The 19,814-nt window shown below is 46.8% G+C and overlaps 1 protein-coding gene across 5 annotated transcripts in view; it reads right to left on the minus strand.

Annotated features, from left to right (window-relative positions):
* Atp11a (ATPase phospholipid transporting 11A) overlaps nt 1-19,814 on the minus strand; it is a 106,182-nt gene that overhangs the window by 72,251 nt on the left and 14,117 nt on the right. The window contains exon 2 of one of the 5 annotated variants that reach the window (XM_035452881.1): nt 18,505-18,551. The exons of the other annotated variants lie outside the window; for them this stretch is intronic. Within the exon in view, the coding sequence (XP_035308772.1) occupies nt 18,505-18,551 (47 nt within the window). The remainder of the gene's footprint in view (nt 1-18,504; nt 18,552-19,814) is intronic. 5 annotated transcript variants of the gene reach the window in all.

Raw genomic sequence — 19,814 nt, forward strand, 5'->3', positions numbered from 1 at the left:
GAAAAACAGCCAACAGAGACCCAGCATCTGCCCCAAGCTTCCAAACCCAGCTGGGCAACAGGCCTGTGAGAACATCTACTGGCTGACTGCATACTCTCGGATGCGGGGTCTAGAGAGGTCTTGTACTTCAGCACTCGGAAATACAAAGACAGACAGAGAAAACCTCTAGGAGAGGAGGCTGAGCACACAGTGAAAGAGCCTGGACAGCAAGAGGAAGGCTTCAAGACAGGGACAAAAAGAAGCACACTGCCACATCTGCCAGGATGGCACACTGTCAGAATACAGAGGAAAGGCTGGGGCCTTCCCATGGAGGTAATCATTACACTTCCTTAGCAAAGGGAAACATGTGGCCAAGGGACAGATGCCCACACATTCACTCTGAGACCGAAAATGCTACCACCATCGGATGTCATTTTGTTTTGGGTACTGGCAGGGGATGCTGGAGAAGGGGTCTCACTATGCAGCCTAGGCTGGCAAAATCACAATTCCTCTCATGCTCCAGAGAACTCCGGTTTCAGGCCTTGATATGGCATTTTCTTTTTGTCTTTTCTCCAATATAATATCTTTATTGATTATTTGGAAATTTCATACAATGTACCCCAATCACACTCGATTCCCAGGCCCATTAAGAACCACCAAGATGGGCCAGCAAAGTGGCTGAGTGGGTAAGGTGCCTCCACCAAGCCTGAGGACCTGAGCCCAATCTTCAGGACCCATATGGTGGATGGAGAGTAACTCCTGAAAGTTGTCCTCTAACCCTCCACATGTGCACACAATAAATAAATAAATAAATAAATAAATAAATAAATAAATAAATAAAATCAGATCTAAAAAATTAGAGCAGACAAGCTGCTATGTATTGAATGGGCCCTTTTGGTTTTCTAACTCTTAGTTCTGACCTGTATATATTGCGTTAGTAGAGCCATAGTGTAAATATATGCTATTTGTTGGAACAAAAAGAAAGGAAGAGAGTTACCATCGATCTGTAATAATAATAAAAGAATTACAGCAGAGCAGATTATCTGCAGTCTCAGGGTTCCCCCGTTTCCACTCTCCCTGGTCCCTGCAGTCTGACTGGGTGCAGAATACTGTTACATCTGTGTGTAGCTACAGTGGGGCTGGGGTTTGTCTGCATTCTTATCCACCAGTGAGTGTGGAGAAGTGCCTCGTCTGGCACTATCTGTGTATACAGCAGACACTGTCAATAAGTATCACATCTGTTATCAACAGAGGGGAGATAACAGCTTATTGGTACTGATAAACACACAGGCCATTCCTTTCAACCCCTGTCCAATATTACACAGGATCAATGGACGATTTATTTACACAACCCTAAGAGACCTTTTTTCCACTTACAAACAGTGCTATGTATAGAGGCCTCTAGGCCTCACCAGGTAACAGAATCCAGGCTTGTAACCTTAGGCCTGGTGAGTCACAGGGTAAGATGGCCTGCACCCCACACTCACATGGGACTTGTTACCTGACCCAGGCAGCAAGCCTCGATACTGTCCTGTACGGTTTCTTTACTTACTGGTTTGTCTGATTATTAAGGTGGATTTAGCTCTTATTAATGTGGGCTTCCTAACAGTCACTCATATGTTGTGTGTATGTGTTCACAGTATACACGTTTGTGTAAATGTGTAGGCCAAGGGATCCACTATATATTTTTGTGAGAGTCTCTCTGAACACAGAGAGCTTGCCTATTTAGCCTGCCTCAGGGATCCTCTTCTCTCCGCCTCTGTGGTACCAGTATCATAGATGCACACTCCTGGCCTGGCAGCTTGTTGCATGGGTTGGGGGTAGGGGTGGGGCTGGATTCGGGTCCTCTTTCTTGTACAGCAGGCACTTTCCCAGGGGTGTCATCTCCTCAGCCCCCACTTTTTCCATTAGGTTTCCTTTTTCTCAAAGAGGGGTAGACTTTTTTTTACAGGTAATGATGCTAATAATTTATAGGAAGCCAGGCAGACTGTAGTACAGACAGCACTCTAGTTTTTGGTGCCTCATCACATGGAGATAACTTGAATTACCAATGTTTCTGAAAACACTTCTGATACCCTGATGGTTCAACTTCTCATCCGGGGATATGGATATTGTGGTTGTCTGGTCAGCTGACTGTTCCATCATTGAGCTGGTCACCGAAGAAACCATGTTGTAAGCTGAAGTGACCTGTTAAAAGTGGGGTCTAGGTCCTGATCCTGCCCTGTCACATGACCAGATTAAGAGACTGACATCCAACTCTAAGAAGCCACGCTGGAAGAGCAGAGTGTTCATGGCCTCAATCAGATGAAACTATGGGCAACAGGGATCCTATCTGCTGGACTCTTCATTGTCTTCCAGGTTTGAGCCACCAAGACAGTATCCCCCAGAAAGAACAAGGGGAGGGTCATCGACAGCCCTGAGTCACTCACAGGGGCAGCTGTAACCTGAACACCAAGTTGCCAGGAGTGACCTAGGCTGCTGTAGGCCCAGTCACAAGGCTCTACAAAAATCAGACCCAGAGCAGGCCACAGAATCCAGCTCCTGGTCGCACATCCAGGACCTTGTGGAGGAACAAACTGAAGTTTATATTGGAAAATGTCTCTCATTTTCCACATGCCACCATATTTCAAACATTTGATTCTTATCAAACTCAGGTCAAAGCAATAAACGTTTATTGTCAGTGCTGACTCATAACCATATCTGAACAAATGAGTGCATAGGACTCAGCCTCTGAGCGGGAAACAACGGTTCCACTCGTGCACGACTGTCACTCAGCACCTGTGAGAGCTGGCTATAAACCAACCAGTTTGAGTGGAGATGGACCCCTTTCTTTTCACAGACGCGCTGAGAGGGAGAACGCCAAGATGGCGCCGAACAGGCCATGCTGAGGCATCTGATGTGTTCCTATCTCCTCTTGCTGAGCCCAGCTGACGCTCCCCCCTTACTGTCCATCTGTTTCCTGTCTGGAGCACCTCTGCACGAAACAGGGCACCTCACAGGCTGCACCCCTACAGCAGACCCTGTACCTACTCTGTGGAAAGATCAGAATTTTTATCCTAGGACCAGTCCCCTACCAGTCCCCCCGTGGGCTTTACATCTGAATAGAAAAATAAGGGCAGTCACTTCATCTGTGTCCTGTGCAGCCCTGCATGGGAGGACAGGGACCCTCAGTCCACTAGGTCTACATTCCTATGTCTGTCTGTAAGGTACGCGAAGAACAGAGGGCTGGCTGCAGCGCCAACCAGTCAACAGTGCAGGAATGAGCACCATGCACTGGCTGGACAAGGCTGTGCTTTCTGTTTTTTCTTCTTTCTTTCTTTCTTTCTTTCTTTCTTTCTTTCTTTCTTTCTTTCTTTCTTTCTTTCTTTCTTTCTTTTTTAAAGATGGAAACCAACTTTCATAAGCCGTTATGAAGCAAGCAGACCATGATGGTTCTCTGAGAGGATCTTGTTAAACCAACAAGAGGTTGTGCAATTAGACCCCATTTCAGAACCGACTTCCTTTTGTCTGGTTGGAAAAAAAAACAAATCTGTTTAATTAAACAAAAAAAAATAAAAGGAAAAGGAAAAGCTTAGAAAAATTACAGCAAACCTTTCAGATGATCTTAGAAACATTTTTACCAGAACAAATAAAAGTGTCTGTCTCCAATATTTCCTTGGTAAATAAAGGTAAACTTGTAGAACTAACTATGACAGTGGAGATTTTACTTCTGATTTCAATGGATTCTCAGCACATAGTAAAGGACAGATCTCAGTCCACTGGCTGCACCTGTGCAAGGTGGACCACAGGAGGAACATGTGTAGGTGTCTGCTGGGGGAATGCAGGGGCTCACAACAGCCTTCCTGGGCTCAGAATCACAAGACAGCACTAACAGTGCATGACTGTCTTCCATGGATGTTAACTTCAAAGTCTCCAGACACTGTCATGTGTCTTGGGGTGGAAGGGATGGGCAGAATCAATCCCAGTTGAAAACCTCTACCTCAGAGCAAGATGGATTCAGGTTTAAATGACTGCACCTGGGCAATAAGATAGCTGGGGAGGAGCGCTGTGGGGCAATGAGGGAGGGGAGTGATGTAGGGGGAGTGTTACAAAGTATGGCTCCTCCTATTAATGGAACTGAGTTCCCGAAGGTCCGAGTATAGTGTTGGAGTGGTCCGCCCTCCGCACCAAGGTGTACCTCACAGCCATTCACGTGGAAAATACAGATGTTAAATATTTGGAGGATGAGGAGATGATGGAGGCTTGCTCCCTCCTGGGGCTGATGCTCAGAGGTTTCACACAGTTCCAAAGACATGCTCAGAAATGTTCCTGTGTGGGAGTCTCTATGTAGACAGCAGGAAATGGGAGTGAAGTTTTCATTCCTATCCACTCAGCATGTAAATGTCCACATCATGTCACAGCCTGCTCACAGAAGATGGTCCCTGCTTCATTCAGCTGCAGGCACCTCCCCAAGGCTGCCAACCTCAGTCCATACTTCATCTCTCCTTGAGAGAGGCAGGAATGTGGATCTCCTGCATGCATTTGTCTCTGTCCTGTTCCCCATCACCCAGCACTGGGTCACCCTCTTAGCTCTGCTGTGGATCTTCACATGTGAGCAGTGCCTGATGAACAGCACCTGAGCCCACTCCTTTCGGAACAAGTTTTTTGTTCTTAGGAGGGAAACAAATGGTAATGTAAATCTAGCTCTCTAGTCCCTGAATACCTCATCATTTTCACAAAGAGAAGAGGCACTTGGTATCGTTCACTCACTGAACTGGCAAACCTCAGGGCCACCCAGTGTTTTGTATCAAATGAATTTTTGCATTTTAGTTCAAAGGATAATCTACAAAACTAAAAGTTCCAGGGACAATGTCCTCTCCAACTGCCGCATCAGGTCACTGTGAGAATCAGACACTCTGAGGTAAGGAATCTCCCTGTGCCCAGGGAAGGGGGCTGATTCCAGGAATGCCCCAAGTCACCAAAGCCCACAGTGCACACATCCCTTATGTAAGATGCCACTGCACGTTCATTCAACCTACACACACATCACCCGCCGACGCTGACAGTAGATGTGCAAGTGGGCTCATTATGGAGTCATTATGGAGCAGCTCTCTGGTTGCCAGTGAGAGGAGGTAGCCTGGCAGATCTAGGAAGTGTATGTGTGTGCAATATGCTCATTTTATTTCAAGTATCTTCAGGTGGAAAGAAAACACAGGAACTGAATGAAAGCCAAGCAACAAGGGCTACAGTGTTGTTCCAGTCAGAACCTGGCAAGTTCTATGGGCTTACTGGAAAACACCACCCAAGCAATGCAGAAAGAGGGTCACACCAGGCTCTGGGAGGCACATGATCTGTGGACACAAATGAATGTGTCACAAACCACAGGGCCCAGAGAGGAATATTCACCAAAACAGAAGTCACAACACAATCCAGGGACAGGGTTAGGAAGTATAAGTTTCTAGTCTTTATTACATTTGCTCTTAACATAACTTGCTTAATTATTCATTTATGCAATTTAATTTTCAGTAATGGACCTAAGACTACTGGACATCTGGCAGCTGGCTCTGTGTTCAACACAATGGCATGTGTGTAATAAAAGGCCCAAATAACCAGGGACCAAAACTTCCCAGATCATGAGCCAAAATAAGCCACTCCTTATTAGGGTGTTATCTCAGGTGGTTTGTCACGGTGGTGGAATGCTCTCAAGGAAACAGAGAGTGGTGGTCCGGCCCACCGGTTCCAAAAGGGAACCTGAGACTCCTTGACTCAGATACCTTCCAGTATTCACAAATAATCACATAGCCAACTAACACAGGCACAAGAAGCTGAAGACAAGGATGGCTGGGCGGTCAGAAAACACACACCATTGAAACACACTGTGTGTTCTGTGCCTTGTTTACTCTCAAAGTGACAACCTCCTGAGTCTGTCACCAATGTGCAGGACATGGGAACACACAGCTGCTTTGTACTGTATTACACCCTGCCCCCACTTCTATGATGGACAGGGGCTCACTTCAAATGCTTTCAGTCAGTCATAATTTTGCATCCTCTGCCCAAATAAACAGCAGCCCCCCGCCTTGTGCTATTTCACAGGTAGTAGGTGCTCCTGTGTTGGGGTTCTTGGCCAGATAGTGGTGGCACACACCTTTAGTCCCAGCACTCGGGAGGCAGAGGCAGGTGGATCTCTGTGAGTTCGAGACCAGCCTGGTCTTCAAGAGCTAGTTCCAGAACAGCCTTTAAAAGCCACAGAGAAACCCTGTCTCAGGGAAAAAAAAAATGTGGTTCTTGCACTAGTGAGATGGCTCATTGGGTAAAAACACCTACCAAGCCTGACAACCGGAATTCATTTCCCAAAACCCACATGTGGTAGAAAGAGAGGACAAACTCTTGACATCCACACACGTGCTGTGGTGTGTACCCACACATACATATGCTCTCACACACCCACAGTTGTGCACCCACATATGCACTCACTCACACACACATACAAAATCATTATAAATAATATAACAAATTTTAATTTTTTATTTTATTCTTATTTAGATTTATCATATATATATACATATACATATACATATACATATACATATATATATATATATATATATATATATATGTACCACATGCAAGTATAGTGCCCAATGAGACCAGAAAATGAGACCAGAAAAGAGCTTTGGATCCCCTGGAATGGGAGTTAGAGATAGATGTGCCCCACCCACATGCTATGTGGGTGCTGGGAATTGAGCCCAGGCCCTCTGCAACAATGGCAAGTGCTCTTAACCACTCCAGCCTGCAATAATTTTTAAAAATAAAATAAAATCTGGTTATTTTTTTTGAAAAGTGAAATTAGCATGCAATGAATTAGGTCAGCAAATTGCTTAATGTGTTGCTATGAAAACTAGCCATTAATAAAACTTAATTTTCACTTTTCCTTTGAAGGCATCCCATTCTCATTATCAGGACTCACAAGGGAGGAATGGGCCACCATCAGATAAGCGTCCTCACCTGTCTCTTCATCCATGACTTGTAGGAGGCACCTTGGAGAGAAGCCAGTGCTCAATCTCCACTAATCTGGGGGAGTCCTCTCCTCTTCCCCACTGTTGCCATCAGGCTGGGAACAGCCCCAGACCCACCTCCCTCTCTAGACTCAGTGGAGTGTAGTATGGAGTGGCTGCAGCAGGCCACCATGCAACACCAACCTCAAGCTTGGAAGTGAAAAGACGACTCCCAATTATAAGTGCTGAATGGCACATGCAGGCAATGGACCAAAGGAACCCAGTTGTAGACTGACATAGGCTCTGTTCATGTGCTGGGTGAACTGCCAAGGCCTATGTCTTTACTCCAAGATAAATGTGGACTTTACTAACACTTTTGCTCACATTTTCCCTACGGCATAAACCCTCAGTGCAGAAGGCTTTGTCATTAGTATCAGAGGACTGTTGGAGTCCATGACCCCAAGTCTAATACCCAGGGACTCTGTGATACAGCACAAGGCCTAGACAGTGAGGTCTAACAATCCTGCATAGCACCAGGGACCCTGTGCAGAGGGTTGGCCCTGCCAGCAAGACATGAGGGGACCTAATTAGAGTGCTCATCCATGTTATACCTTCAAAGGAGGCCACTGGACAACAATCAGCATGCTCTTGGGAAGGTGCCAGAGTCACATTCCCTGAAGCAATGACCCGGAGACTTGTAACCAAGAAAGGGCAGATGGTCTCTTAAAAGACCATCCCAAGCAAAGCATGGTGGCATAAACCTGCAATCCCAGCACTGGGAAAGCTGAGGCAGGAGGAACATCATGAGTTCAAAGCCAACTTGGGATTCAGAGTGAGTTCCAGGTGTGAGGGAGACAGGGTGACCTTTCTCTGAAAAACCTACCCCAAAGACCACAGGGGATAAGTAATTTGGCTAAATACCTATCTTAATTCACACATATGCATGTGAATGTACACATGCACGCACGCACACACGCACACGTTCAGTGTTCAAATGCCAAAAGACAAGTGAAAAGCTGCAGAACTATTCATAGCACTCAAGTAATTCCGGAGCCTAGTTCTAGGCTCCATTTGTGAGGCTTCCCCATTTTACACCAATTAAAGTCTTTATCTGAGTTACACTCACAGAGCAGGTAGTTCTGTGCCACATAGTTTCTGGTACTTAATCTTCATAGCATCTCTTGGGGCAGAGTGGCCATTCCCATCTTTCAGGTGTGAATCAAGGCAGAAAGAGTAGAAAGTTTTAACATCAAAACAAACTTCTCAACAATCAAGGGAACATATGTGCAACCCACAGATGGTGTAAGGTACACTCACAGGTGTCCACAGACAGACACAGAAAAACCAGAGGCCCAACATATTCATGACCATGGGCATGTCACAATACATGGACGTGACACCACATGGCACCTACGATGCCAGGAGAAGGAAGCACCATCTGATATATGCAGGGCTGTAAAGGAAATGTGGCAACCCTGTTGGCAGTGCTGGGTGGGCAAACAAACCAACACAAATAGCAAGGCTCTGGACGAACGTGTCCACAGGGGAAACAGAGATGCACATGGGCAGGTATTTGTTTTGCAAGGGGAGGAGAGGCTAGATCAGAAAAAGGAATAAGAAGTCTTGCTTAGTAAGGAGCTAGCCTTCACAGCAAAAAGTGGTGAGACCCGGGGCCATATTGCCAAGCTCCAGCACCTCTGTAACTGTCTCGTTTGTGCCTTGTAGTGCCACTCTATCCTGAGAGATGCTGTGAAGATTAAACCAGAAACCCTGGGTCACAGAACTACCTGCTCTATGAACATAACTTAGGTAAAAATTTTTAACTGCTGTAAAACTGGGAAGCTACACAAATGCAGCATAGAGGCAAATCATCTCTGGAAGACCAGGCACTGCCTCTTCCCGACTGACCATGGCCTCAGCATCCTCCCGGGGGAGAGCCTTGTCCACAAGGGTCAGCCAGGAAGCAGCCTGAGACACTGAGGTCAGAAGGCTGGCTGTCACTCATGTGCCCCTGGGGAAATGCAGATGACCCTTCCTCTTTGCTGCTCTAGCAGTCCCCACTTCCCAGACACCGGCTTCCCTGCTTACCTCCACCATCTCTAATGTCATGCTTGACTTTTTTTTCCTTCTGATTTTGTATATGTCCTTTGCCCATTTTTACCTCTAGGGCTTTTAATAATAATAATAAAACCAGCAAATAAACAAACAAAAAAAAAAACCTCCTTGTAAATATTCAGTAACTCCTTGGTCAATGCTAGGTATATTTTGTGAGTACACTGTTAGTCTAGGGAATAGTTCTTCAATAGAGAAAGGCTTTCAAACTTAATGTTTCAAAATTAATACCACAAAAGCTTTCTTAATAAAAAAGAAACTGGTCATTGTGTCACAACAGGAGGCTTGAGTAGGATGCCATCCTGACTGCCCAGTCAATGAGGCTTTTAAACACAGAGCCAAAACTTGGAAGGCTGGACAGGATCCACAGAAGTGCCATGGACTTCTGTAAGAGCAGAAGGTGCCTGGGTGGCATGCTCAGAGGGTCACAATCACCAAGGTGATGCAGCTACTATCCTAAGGGGGTCAATCGGGTCTGTGCAGCCTGCGTGTCCCCCAGCCATTCACCAAGCACTCTGTGATGGCAATCCCGGTAAGTCTGCAACAAGGAGCCAGTGGGCACAGCAGCAGGAAGCATGGCAGGCCATCCTCAGTAAGGTCAGGGCACTCAACACCGGCTTACTCTGGAGGTCCTCAGTAGGTGAGCATGAAGCTTTAATGATACCAAATCTGAAGGTGCAGGTCTACACAGTGTGCCTGATGGGGTGACGTCATGTAGCAGGCACGGGCATACCTCTGAAGCCCAGGTCCCGCTCTTCTCTTTCCTTTGTAGGATATACTCACTTCCAGGAAGAGGGATGGTCAGAGTGGGAAAGAATGAAAGTACAAGGAGGCGCATCTGGCAGCAGTGGAGCCTACTGGCTGTGAGCTGGATCCGAAAGCACAGGAAGAGGAAGCAGGAGCCAACTTACTAGAAAGGAGGGGCCAGGAGCCAGGCAAGGTGCTGGCAGGAAACAAACACAATAGCCTGCTGCCATGCCATAAGAAAGATGCCGGGGCAGGGTGGGGTGTGTTCCCCTGTCTGCTATGGAGTGGACAAGAAGCTAACTGTGAAATCAACCTTGAGGGAAGCTCATGTCAGCACACAGGAAGATCCAAATCCCAAGTCATTGGACCACCCCTAATGAGCTGTCCCCACTGTGGCCAGAGCTCTAACACTGACAAACTGTGCCCGGGAGTGAGCCATCCCTTCTCTGTGGAGTCTGTTCCGGAACCCTGGACCCTTGGGTCCTAACTGACACCGAAACAACTCAGCAAAGATTCACATGACAAGGAGTTTTGTTTGATATTATTGAAGTTAAATAATAATTTTAGAGTATTATGTGTAAACTTACAGTTCTGTGTGGGGAAAATTCCAAAAGGATTTCCTTTAGATAACAAACACTGATGTAGCATCAACACAGCCAGATGCCAGCGGCATGTAGGGCACAGCCAAGTGTTTGACATTGTGGTTGGTTAGTCCTCATGATTTTGGTCAATTGTATGGTTATCACCATCATTACTCCCATTTTACAGTTCATAAAACTGGTGCCCCCAAAGAGGCTGAGCAACACTTGACCAGGCCACCAAGCTCACAGAGGGAAGAACCCAAACTAGCAGGCTCTCTGCTATGGCTGAAGGGTGGCTACCACCTAAAGCTCCAACAAGCTCTTCCGTGCACTTCTCACAACCTGTGTGACATCTGAGCAGATTCTGTGGCCAATGTAACTCACTGGGATAACCTGACCTATTACCACCAAGGCGGTTGATGAGGTCAGTCACCCCGGTGACCCTGGGACACTTGAGGCTTGGTGGATTGTTACAATCTGTGAGTTACCTATGTCACCTTTCATCATATTGGAGAGGTGTGTGACTCTGTGTAAGGGACTCTGATAGGTTAAAGCCACACCACTCTTTACCTTTTCCATGAAGCACAACCCTGAGATCCGATGCCCAGACTCTCAGGACTTAAACCAGGAGTTCATATGACTCTGGATAAGGTCTAAGTTTGGTGGCAAAAGTCTTCAGAGCTCACAAACAAGTTATCTCTTAGGCTTCCACTGTCTGAAAAAGTCACAACAGATTCAGAAATCTGACCCAAATGATTCATAAAATGTCTACAGCTCTCAGAATAATCCTTCTGTATGCCATATCTTTTGTCATCTACAGAGCTTCAGGGACACTTTAACAATGTCATAGTCCACAGGTGTCTGCAACATATAAGGTAAAAACCAATGAGGTCCCATTATAACTAGCAGCTGGTGTTTGAAAATTTAAAAGGCTCACACTACCTCCCTTTTCTACTGAACTATGATGATGGCTTGTTTAGTTTTGTCCCAAAAAGATCTTTTGGGAGTTGATGTCATGGTACTCTGGCCACCATGTAAGATGGGGAAGGATGAAGGGTCAGCATTGGCGACCTTCACGGAGGGCCAGGCAGCATCCCATCTGTGACCTCTGCCTGGCCACCTACCCATAACATGCCAGGTTCCTGACCTCTTCTCCAGACCTCTTAACCTGTGTCAGTTCACATGCCAAAAGCTCCAGCCCTCTCCCACACAAAAGAATGTCATAGCCAACCTGTGTGGGATGCCATACTTTCAGGAAATTCAGAAAAATCAACTTTCTATTTAAAGAAAAAGAAACTTATTCTGAACACTTTTAAAACATTAGCAAAACCACAGCTTGTAGTGCTTGGATTTCCCAGTGTCCTTTATAATTAGTTCCCCCTTGAGTAAAAAAGTTTATTTCCCTAGACAAATGTATGGAAAGTCTTTCATTAGACAGAGAAGGGAATTTCCTTTTTTCAATTTAACTAGCAGAAACAAGAAACTAAGTTCAGCTCAGAGGTTTTCTATATTTGCTTGTTTGCTTTCTGAGTTTTTTTGTTTGGTTGGTTGGGTTGTTTGTTTGTTTGTTTGGTTTTGGTTTTGGTTTTTTGAGACAGGGTTTCTCTGTGTAGCTTTGGAGCCTATCCTGGCACTGGCTCTATAGACCAGGCTGGCCTCAAACTCACAGAGATCCGTCTGCCTCTGCCTCCCAAGTGCTGGGATTAAAGGCATGTGCCACCACTGCCTGGCTTGCTTTCTGTTTTTTTGTTTTACGTTCCCTCCCCTTCCTTATGTTGCATTTAATTACATAAGCAAGTTCATATCATTCCTGGCAAGAGGTAGGCCACTTCTCCTCATTAGAATTTCTTTCCCTGTCATCAGATCAGATGAGTTCTCTAAGCCATGAAGCAATTGTGGCTCGCAGTACTTAACTGTTCTGTATTTTAGAGCTGAGGCATGCTCAGAACCGTGTGTAGCAGTCTAGGCTGCTGCCTCAGGAGGCTGCTCCATGAAGTTCCTTTGTGGATTCAGAGATGTTCTGACCAAGGCGGGAAGTAGTCAGATTTTGGATGCTCACGAACACGCGCGCGCGCACACACACACACACACACACACACTTACTGAACAAGACACATTCTTATCATATGAGCCCCATGTCTAGAAGGCATGCACCTGTGTTCTGATGGCGGTTATATCCGGCATTATGGTAACAATTAACCTTCAGTGAGTGTTAGGCCCACTGGGCTGGGCCCTCCGATTTTGTATGGAGGTACAGAGACACTGAGGCATATGAATACCTATATTCTAAACCTCATACTGCTGTATGGCAGTGACCACAATCCTTGACAAGAACAACTTAACTTATGAAAAACTTGCATCAGCTCACACGAGCCCAACCCCATTTACACTGCCTGGCCTCCAAGCTTTCCTTAAAAATCCTGCTACAAGCCTCTGTGACCTGATAACTCCTGAGTCCTCCATGCCTAAACATCCAGCACCCCACTGACAATGCTGTGTTCTCCTGTCACTGCAGAAAGTGCTAGACTGTGATCACAGTAGAGCGACTGTGGGGCTGAACCAGTAAAGCACCCCAGGCAGCCCTTTTCCAGCACAGGACCCCAGCAATGCTCCTTTAAAAGGAAAATACTTCAGGGGCGCTTGCATGTTTGCCCATTAGAGCCTTTGATGTATAAGGTCTCATCCTCCTATGGTCTCAATACAAAGTGCATGGCTTCTTGCTCATGGGGCTGACCGCAACTACAGCTATGTTGTCCATACTTACTTGTTCCACAAAGTGAATGTGCTCCTGATAGTCAAACTGCACATTTCTCAAATCTTTCTACATTGCTTCTCCCTCATGACTCTCACTGTAAATCTTACTAAATGTAGCTGGTAATAACCATGCCACAGCTTGACTACTGTGCTGTCATAAAATATATTAGTTTATTACTGAACTCAGCCTCACCAGAAACTCTCAGGACATGTGCACAGCATAGGTAAGCTCTGCCAGAATGAAGCATGAACACCTCAAGGACAACCCTCCCCGCCCCCCAACTGTTGGGAGGGTGCCAGGCTAATCCAAGGCTTTCTCTGAGGCCCTGATATATAGAGAAGGAACTTAGCTCCTTGCCTGGAACCAGTAACATGCAAGGCCAATAATGGCCTGAGGCCAGGGCCTTAGAGGAGCTTCGGCTTTGAGTCCAACAATCTTAACTTTTCCCCTCAACTGAAGGATGGTGGTTATCAGTCCCAAGGCTGCAGTGAGCTTGGTCAGTGATGCACTTGAGATAACCTGTGTTTCCTTTGTATAACACTGTGTTTAGAGCCTGGTGATGTCATCTCATTGTAAGATGGATCCAGCTGTCTGTCTTGCTTCTCTCACCTTACAAACTTGCTTGGCATGAAGCATCCATTTGTCTGAGATTCCCTGATCCCTCAAAGTTGCCTGTCTTCTTAATCTTCTCATCCTCTAGTCCTTCCCTTCAGGAACCTGCCACTGAAGAATGACCTGCTGGTCCAAGTCACCCAAAACCATCCTCTTTCCCATGTGAAGCCTCATGAGCCCAACTAAGTCACTATGTAACCTGTGCTAGTCAACTGTTCCTGGGCAAGCATTTGCCGCCCTCGTCTCTAATCTGCTTTTGCTCCGAGAGGCTTCAGGGAGTCACACAGACCCAGACAAGCACAGGAACTGTCTTAGAGTCAAGAGTCTGGGGAGCAGAGATGTTCCCAGATTGGCTCCTCTGGGCAGCATCTGTCATTTACTGCATGATGTCCGCCACCCTAGGGCAGCTGGCCCAGGACCTGCAGGGCCCATGATTTATGATTACTGCCACTAAAGTGTCCCACAGAGAAACAGGCTGCTGCACAGCCCTCAGGACACACAGATGAACACAGATGGGAAGTGATATGACCTCCAGTCTCTGAACTAGCAGTAAACCATGGCTACTATGAAAATATATACTGATGTTTATTTTGTTGCAAAGTCATTATTAAGAGCTATTTAAAAGTGTCAGTTCACAAAATCTGCTTCCAACCATATTTGGTCATCACTGATCAAGGTAACCGTGTACCAACACCTCCAACAGAGCCCTTGTTTTTCCTATTGGCTCTAGAAAAATCAAGGCCAAGGCCAGCACTGCCTTCCCTTAGACTTCTTGTTGGACATGGCAGTTGCTGGCCTTGTTGGGAAACATCAGCTAAAGATAGCAGGGTCACTAAAAATAGCAGAGTGCTGACACGGCCCTTCTAACACTGTTCACAGGTGGACACCCTAGCCATTCTGGGGCAATGCAGAAGGGGGAGTACCTTCCACTAGCAGGAAAGAAACCTGGGGAGACCACAAGGAGGGAGACATAGTCTCAGAGAAGAGCTACAGGGATGGCATGGGAGCTGTGTACAAACCGAAACTGGAGCATTGTCAGTAGGTGTGCCAGAGCCCTGATGCTGTGCTAACAAGTGTCTTGCAAACTCAAGGCTTCTTATTTGAGTCCTGATGACACCTGGGCCCCTTTCCTGGACCAACCTAAGCAGGGGACAGAACATTCAAAATGCTGCCACCATGGGCCACACAGGAGCAGCTGACTGGAGACGAGGCAGAGATGGTACCATACATTCATTCCGCAATTGCCTGGGTATTTATGCGTTCACTAAATCCTCATCATCCACTCAAACCACCAGTGCACTGAGGTAGAGAAAGATGGAAGGACCAGAGAGGCCAGTAGGGCCAAGTGGGCAGTGACAACATGACCCAGGGTGACATGCAACCCAGCCCCTCTGTACTGTCCCTAACAACCACACCTGCTCTCTAGATAGTCAGTCAGCTGCTTTGTAAACAGGCTTTTGGCTTGGGGTTACCACATTCCTCATACCTGGCCTGATAGAAGTGGGTACCAGGCCACAGTATCCTGCTTTCAGAAGAGAGGAAAGGACTCTTATGACCTTCACCAAGCAGGAGAGCCCTGGCTGCAGAATAAGGATTCCTTCCCATTAGGAATGTGAAGACTGCAGGCACACCCTTTAACTACAGGTCCCATCCCCCTAGTTACTGAGTTCTGGATGTGCCCTGGTTTCAGACTAGAGGCAGATAAGGGCAAGCTCAAGTCATGGGACTGTCTCTTGGCCCAGTGGCCTTAAGTAAGTCAGTATCCTGGAGAGATGGAGGACGCCTGCCAGCATTTCCAACATACAGACAGGCACACTACTTGAGGCCCTTACCTGTGGGAGCCCCAGTCTGTTACATATGGTGACAGGGGTCTGTTGCTCTTCAGTTGTTTAAGGCAGCTGTGTGATTCCCTCACTAGATTTTAAATCCTAACAGGAAGAAGCAATCTTCTGTTTTGTTGTCAATATTCCTGGTGCCTGGCACGACACTGGACCCTGAAAGGATGCTGGGTAGCTACTAAACAAACTACAATCAAGCTTGCCAAAAACGGAGCAGCGAGCTGTCACCAGGGACAGTAAGGCTCGACATAGCTACCCTGAGTTAGTTAGTGTATGGGACTGACACCTCATGTAAGAGTTCTAATGCTGGACATTAAGCAAAAAGCTTAATGTTCCTGGGGTTTCTGAGTTCTGGAGAACTCAGCTCCAGAGGCTCTCAGCTGAGTGTTGTTCTTCTGCCTCTGATTAGCATTAACTGTGAGCTTTGAAACTTCCCCAGATTCTCTGCTCCTCTTAGCCACTCAAATCACCCAAAGAAATGGATACTTTTCCCAGCTTGCAAAGCTGGGGCAGTGAGTTTTCTCTGTTCCCCACAGTCCTTGCACCAGGATGTTCATGGGTTACTGGGGACACACAGACAGGGCAGACAGAGGTAAGAGCCATGGCCAGGGGCCAGGCTAATGACCAGCTTGTGCTCATTCACTGGGTGGATCCGGGAATATGCCTGCAAGAGCTCTGAAGTAACTTACTATTAGGAGAGTGCCCCCACCCCCACCCCCACAGGGCTTTCCTCCTCCCTGGAGAAGAGTGCATCCAGCCTTTCTCTGACAGAACTCCCAGGCCCTTCACTGCAGAAAGACAAGAGAGCCCACAACCTCTCCCAGCAGACAGAGAAAGCCCCAGCCCATCTAAGTGTCACAGGGAGTCCCACACTACCACAGCTGGTGACAAGGGAGTTCTTGTGCCTCTCCTGGCCCCTTTTATCTCATATCCACCATCCTCACTGCAGAACTGCCAACAAACCTCTCCCCTTAGGCCTCAGACTCCAGTCACCACAGCCACTCATCAGGAATGCAGTTCCCCATCATTCACAGAGGCCCCTGTGTCCTGGATGGTCTCCAGAGGTAAAGACTTCACCTCCACAAGATGCCACCTGTACCCTTTCCCACTGGGCACAGGAGGGCCGGTGTGCCTTCTTGGTCTCACATCTAGGCTGTTACTCTATCAGGGCCTTCCAAGTTCACAATGGAGAATGCACTATGCACTTGAGATCTGGAATCCCTGAGCACACATTCTGCAAGCCCTTTACCCTCTGAGGCACCCTAGGTGGCCTCAGGCAGCTGGAGACAGTCTGTCACCAAGCATGGTATGAATGGGTTATTGCCACAGGGTCCCCATGACTCAGGGCAACAGCACAGTTCTGAGAGGAATTTCAGTGAGGGTCCAGTGATGTTGTGCCGGAGGCCAGAGGCCTTGAACCAGACCAGTGAGTGACTCATTGCAATGGACATTTGTGGGTGGGGTTGATTGGATAAAAGGGTACACTACGTGATACACTGCAACTCCCAACGCCAGGACCAATGGAGAGGTATTGGAGAGATGGAGGAGTGAGGTGTTTTTGTTTGTTTTGTTTTGTTTTTAATTATTTGGGAGGGTCCTTTTGGGAAGGGACAGTGCAAGGGTGAGGGATGGATATGGAAGGTCTGGGAGGTAAGCGGGATTTGGAAATATGGTATAAAATTCCCAAAGAATCAATAAAGAATTATGTTTTATATGTGTGTATAAGAACATTCATTGCCAGTACTTATCCAGAAGTGGCCCTCTCCCCACTATGGTTTGCAGACTGAAAGTGTCAGAGCTATGGTTTCCTGTGACCTCAGAGCAGATGAACTGCAGGTTGGAAGAAACCTCTCACTTGCCCCTCCTGCTGGGACTTCTCCCAGTGATGCTGACCATGAAAAACTTAGTGCCCCCCCCCAAAGCCCTTTCTCTTCCCTCTGGTTCCTTCCTGATTACTAAAATTACCGCAATGAGTTGATGTGAAGTCCTCACGTACTGTGCAAAGCTCCCACAGGCACAGAGAGGAGACAGGAAAATTCCAGGCAGTTATTTTCTAGGGAGTGGCTGCGCCTGCCTCATCCAAGATCATTTCACGCTGTTGGGAAAAGCCAATTTCACACCAACCAGATATCAGGGAGACGACTGGGTGTTAATGGGTGTGTGTTTGGGGTGGGGGTAAGATGGGCAGAAAAGGGCTGGTGCCTGCACCAGAACAAAGTTTAAAAAACACCCGTGAACAGGAATCACACTTGAGAGACAGAGATGGGCTCCACCAGTCATGCAAGTGTAGGTACTTGCTCTGATGTTCATTCACATCCAGTCTGTCAGGACCATGTGCTCTTGATGAGAAAATGTCTTTCCAGAAGGGTCTACAAGGCCTGCTTAGAGGACATGGTCTCCAGCACGTCCCCAAATAAAACTATAGAAAAAACCTGCAGAGGGCAATCACCTACAGAGGTCAAATACCTGCAGAGGTCCATCATGGTGCTGGCACCAGCTGCCCACTCTACCGTGTCACCCTATTTTACCAAGGGGCTGCTGTGAGCTGTGTGAGTGAGCTCATCCAGGCCTCTAGGTACCCCTCATCTTAATTCTAGGGAACCATGGGGACTGGCAATCAGAAGGGCCAGGCACCTATACTAACTATAGGCCACAGTGGAATGGTCAGTACCCTGTGACCAGCCAGTTTCCCTGATAACCTCCTGTGGGGCAGGACACAGAGCCCCATGCTCACCTGCAGTCTCATCCTTGGGTACAGCCCCATCTTGTGAAGGAGTCAGAAAGGACAAGGCACAGACCATGTGTTCCCCCTGCCCTGTCCTGTCACCCTCCTTCTTAAACTGGATCCCTATTAAACACATTGCCCTGCCCCTCTGGAGATGCAAAGTCCAACCTCTGCTACTGACCTCTACAGCAAGATGTGAGCCAAATTCTATCTCTTCTTCGTCCCCACCTATTGACAAGAAATAAAATCAGACACAAGTGATGCTAAGTTTTCTACACAAACTCAGCCTTGAGACCTCCAGCATACAGGCAGTGGCTGCTCACTAAGCAAAGTCAGTCACAGATCAGCCAGCCCCACAGTGAGAAAACCCAGCTGGACATATGGGTGTTGCTGTCTTCTTGGCTACTAGGGAAAGTGCCCACCAGACTCAATTCACTTCTGAACTACAAGGTGAAAAACTTACTGCCATGTGGTATCTAACCCGATTGGTCAGAACATCTCTGAATCCACAAAGGAACTTCATGGAGCAGCCTCCTGAGGCAGCAGCCTAGACTGCTACACACGGTTCTGAGCATGCCTCAGCTCTAAAATACAGAACAGTTAAGTACTGCGAGCCACAATTGCTTCATGGCTTAGAGAACTCATCTGATCTGATGACACCTTTAATCCTTTACACACACACACACACACACACACACACACAAAAAAAAAAAAAAAAAAAAAAAAAAAAACTTACTAGGAACAAGAGAACTTAGAACTTTTTAAATACCTTCCCTTGAAAAGCAACAAAGTTATGGAACAGAGAAAAGTCATTTCAATTACAGAGACAGGAAAAAACAAAACAGAAATCTCAAAGCAGACTGATACTGTTCTCACAGAACCAACAATTTTACTGAAAAATGTAATTTTAAATGTAGTGAATGCATTTCTTACTGCTTCTTTGTAGCAAAAGATTCAACATCCCAGATTAAAAGAAAAGTCTTCGAGTCAAAGCCAAAAGAGACTAGAAAAGATTATATCACACAGATACCAAGGCTCCAACTGCTATGAGTGTACTTAGAAGAAACACGGGGACCTCATGCGTAGCAAGGCCATCACAGCCACCTCTGCTCCTGAGCTACCCAAGTTATCACAAGTCCCTTCCTAGAGCAATCTCCGTTCACTACCCTCAGCCTAAGTGAGCAGTGTATAAGGCTGCCTCTGCATTTTTACCCTGCCTGGCTCAGAACAATGTCAATAACAACCTAAAAGGGAAAACCCTACCCAGGTACATTCTCCATGAAAATTTAATTGGTGTTCCAGTTTCAGTCTTCCCATCATCATATTAGTTCTTTTTTTTTTTTTGGTTTTGTTTGTTTGGGTTTGTCTTGTTTCTTTGAGACAGTATCTCACTGTGTAACTCTAGCTGGTGTGGAACTCAATATATAGGTCAGGCTGGTTTTGAACTCACAGAGATCCACTTGCCTCTGTCACTATGCCCAGACATCTTTT

The sequence above is a fragment of the Cricetulus griseus genome (genome assembly GCF_003668045.3).
Source record: "Cricetulus griseus strain 17A/GY chromosome 1 unlocalized genomic scaffold, alternate assembly CriGri-PICRH-1.0 chr1_1, whole genome shotgun sequence".
Classification (NCBI taxonomy): Eukaryota; Metazoa; Chordata; class Mammalia; order Rodentia; family Cricetidae; genus Cricetulus; species Cricetulus griseus.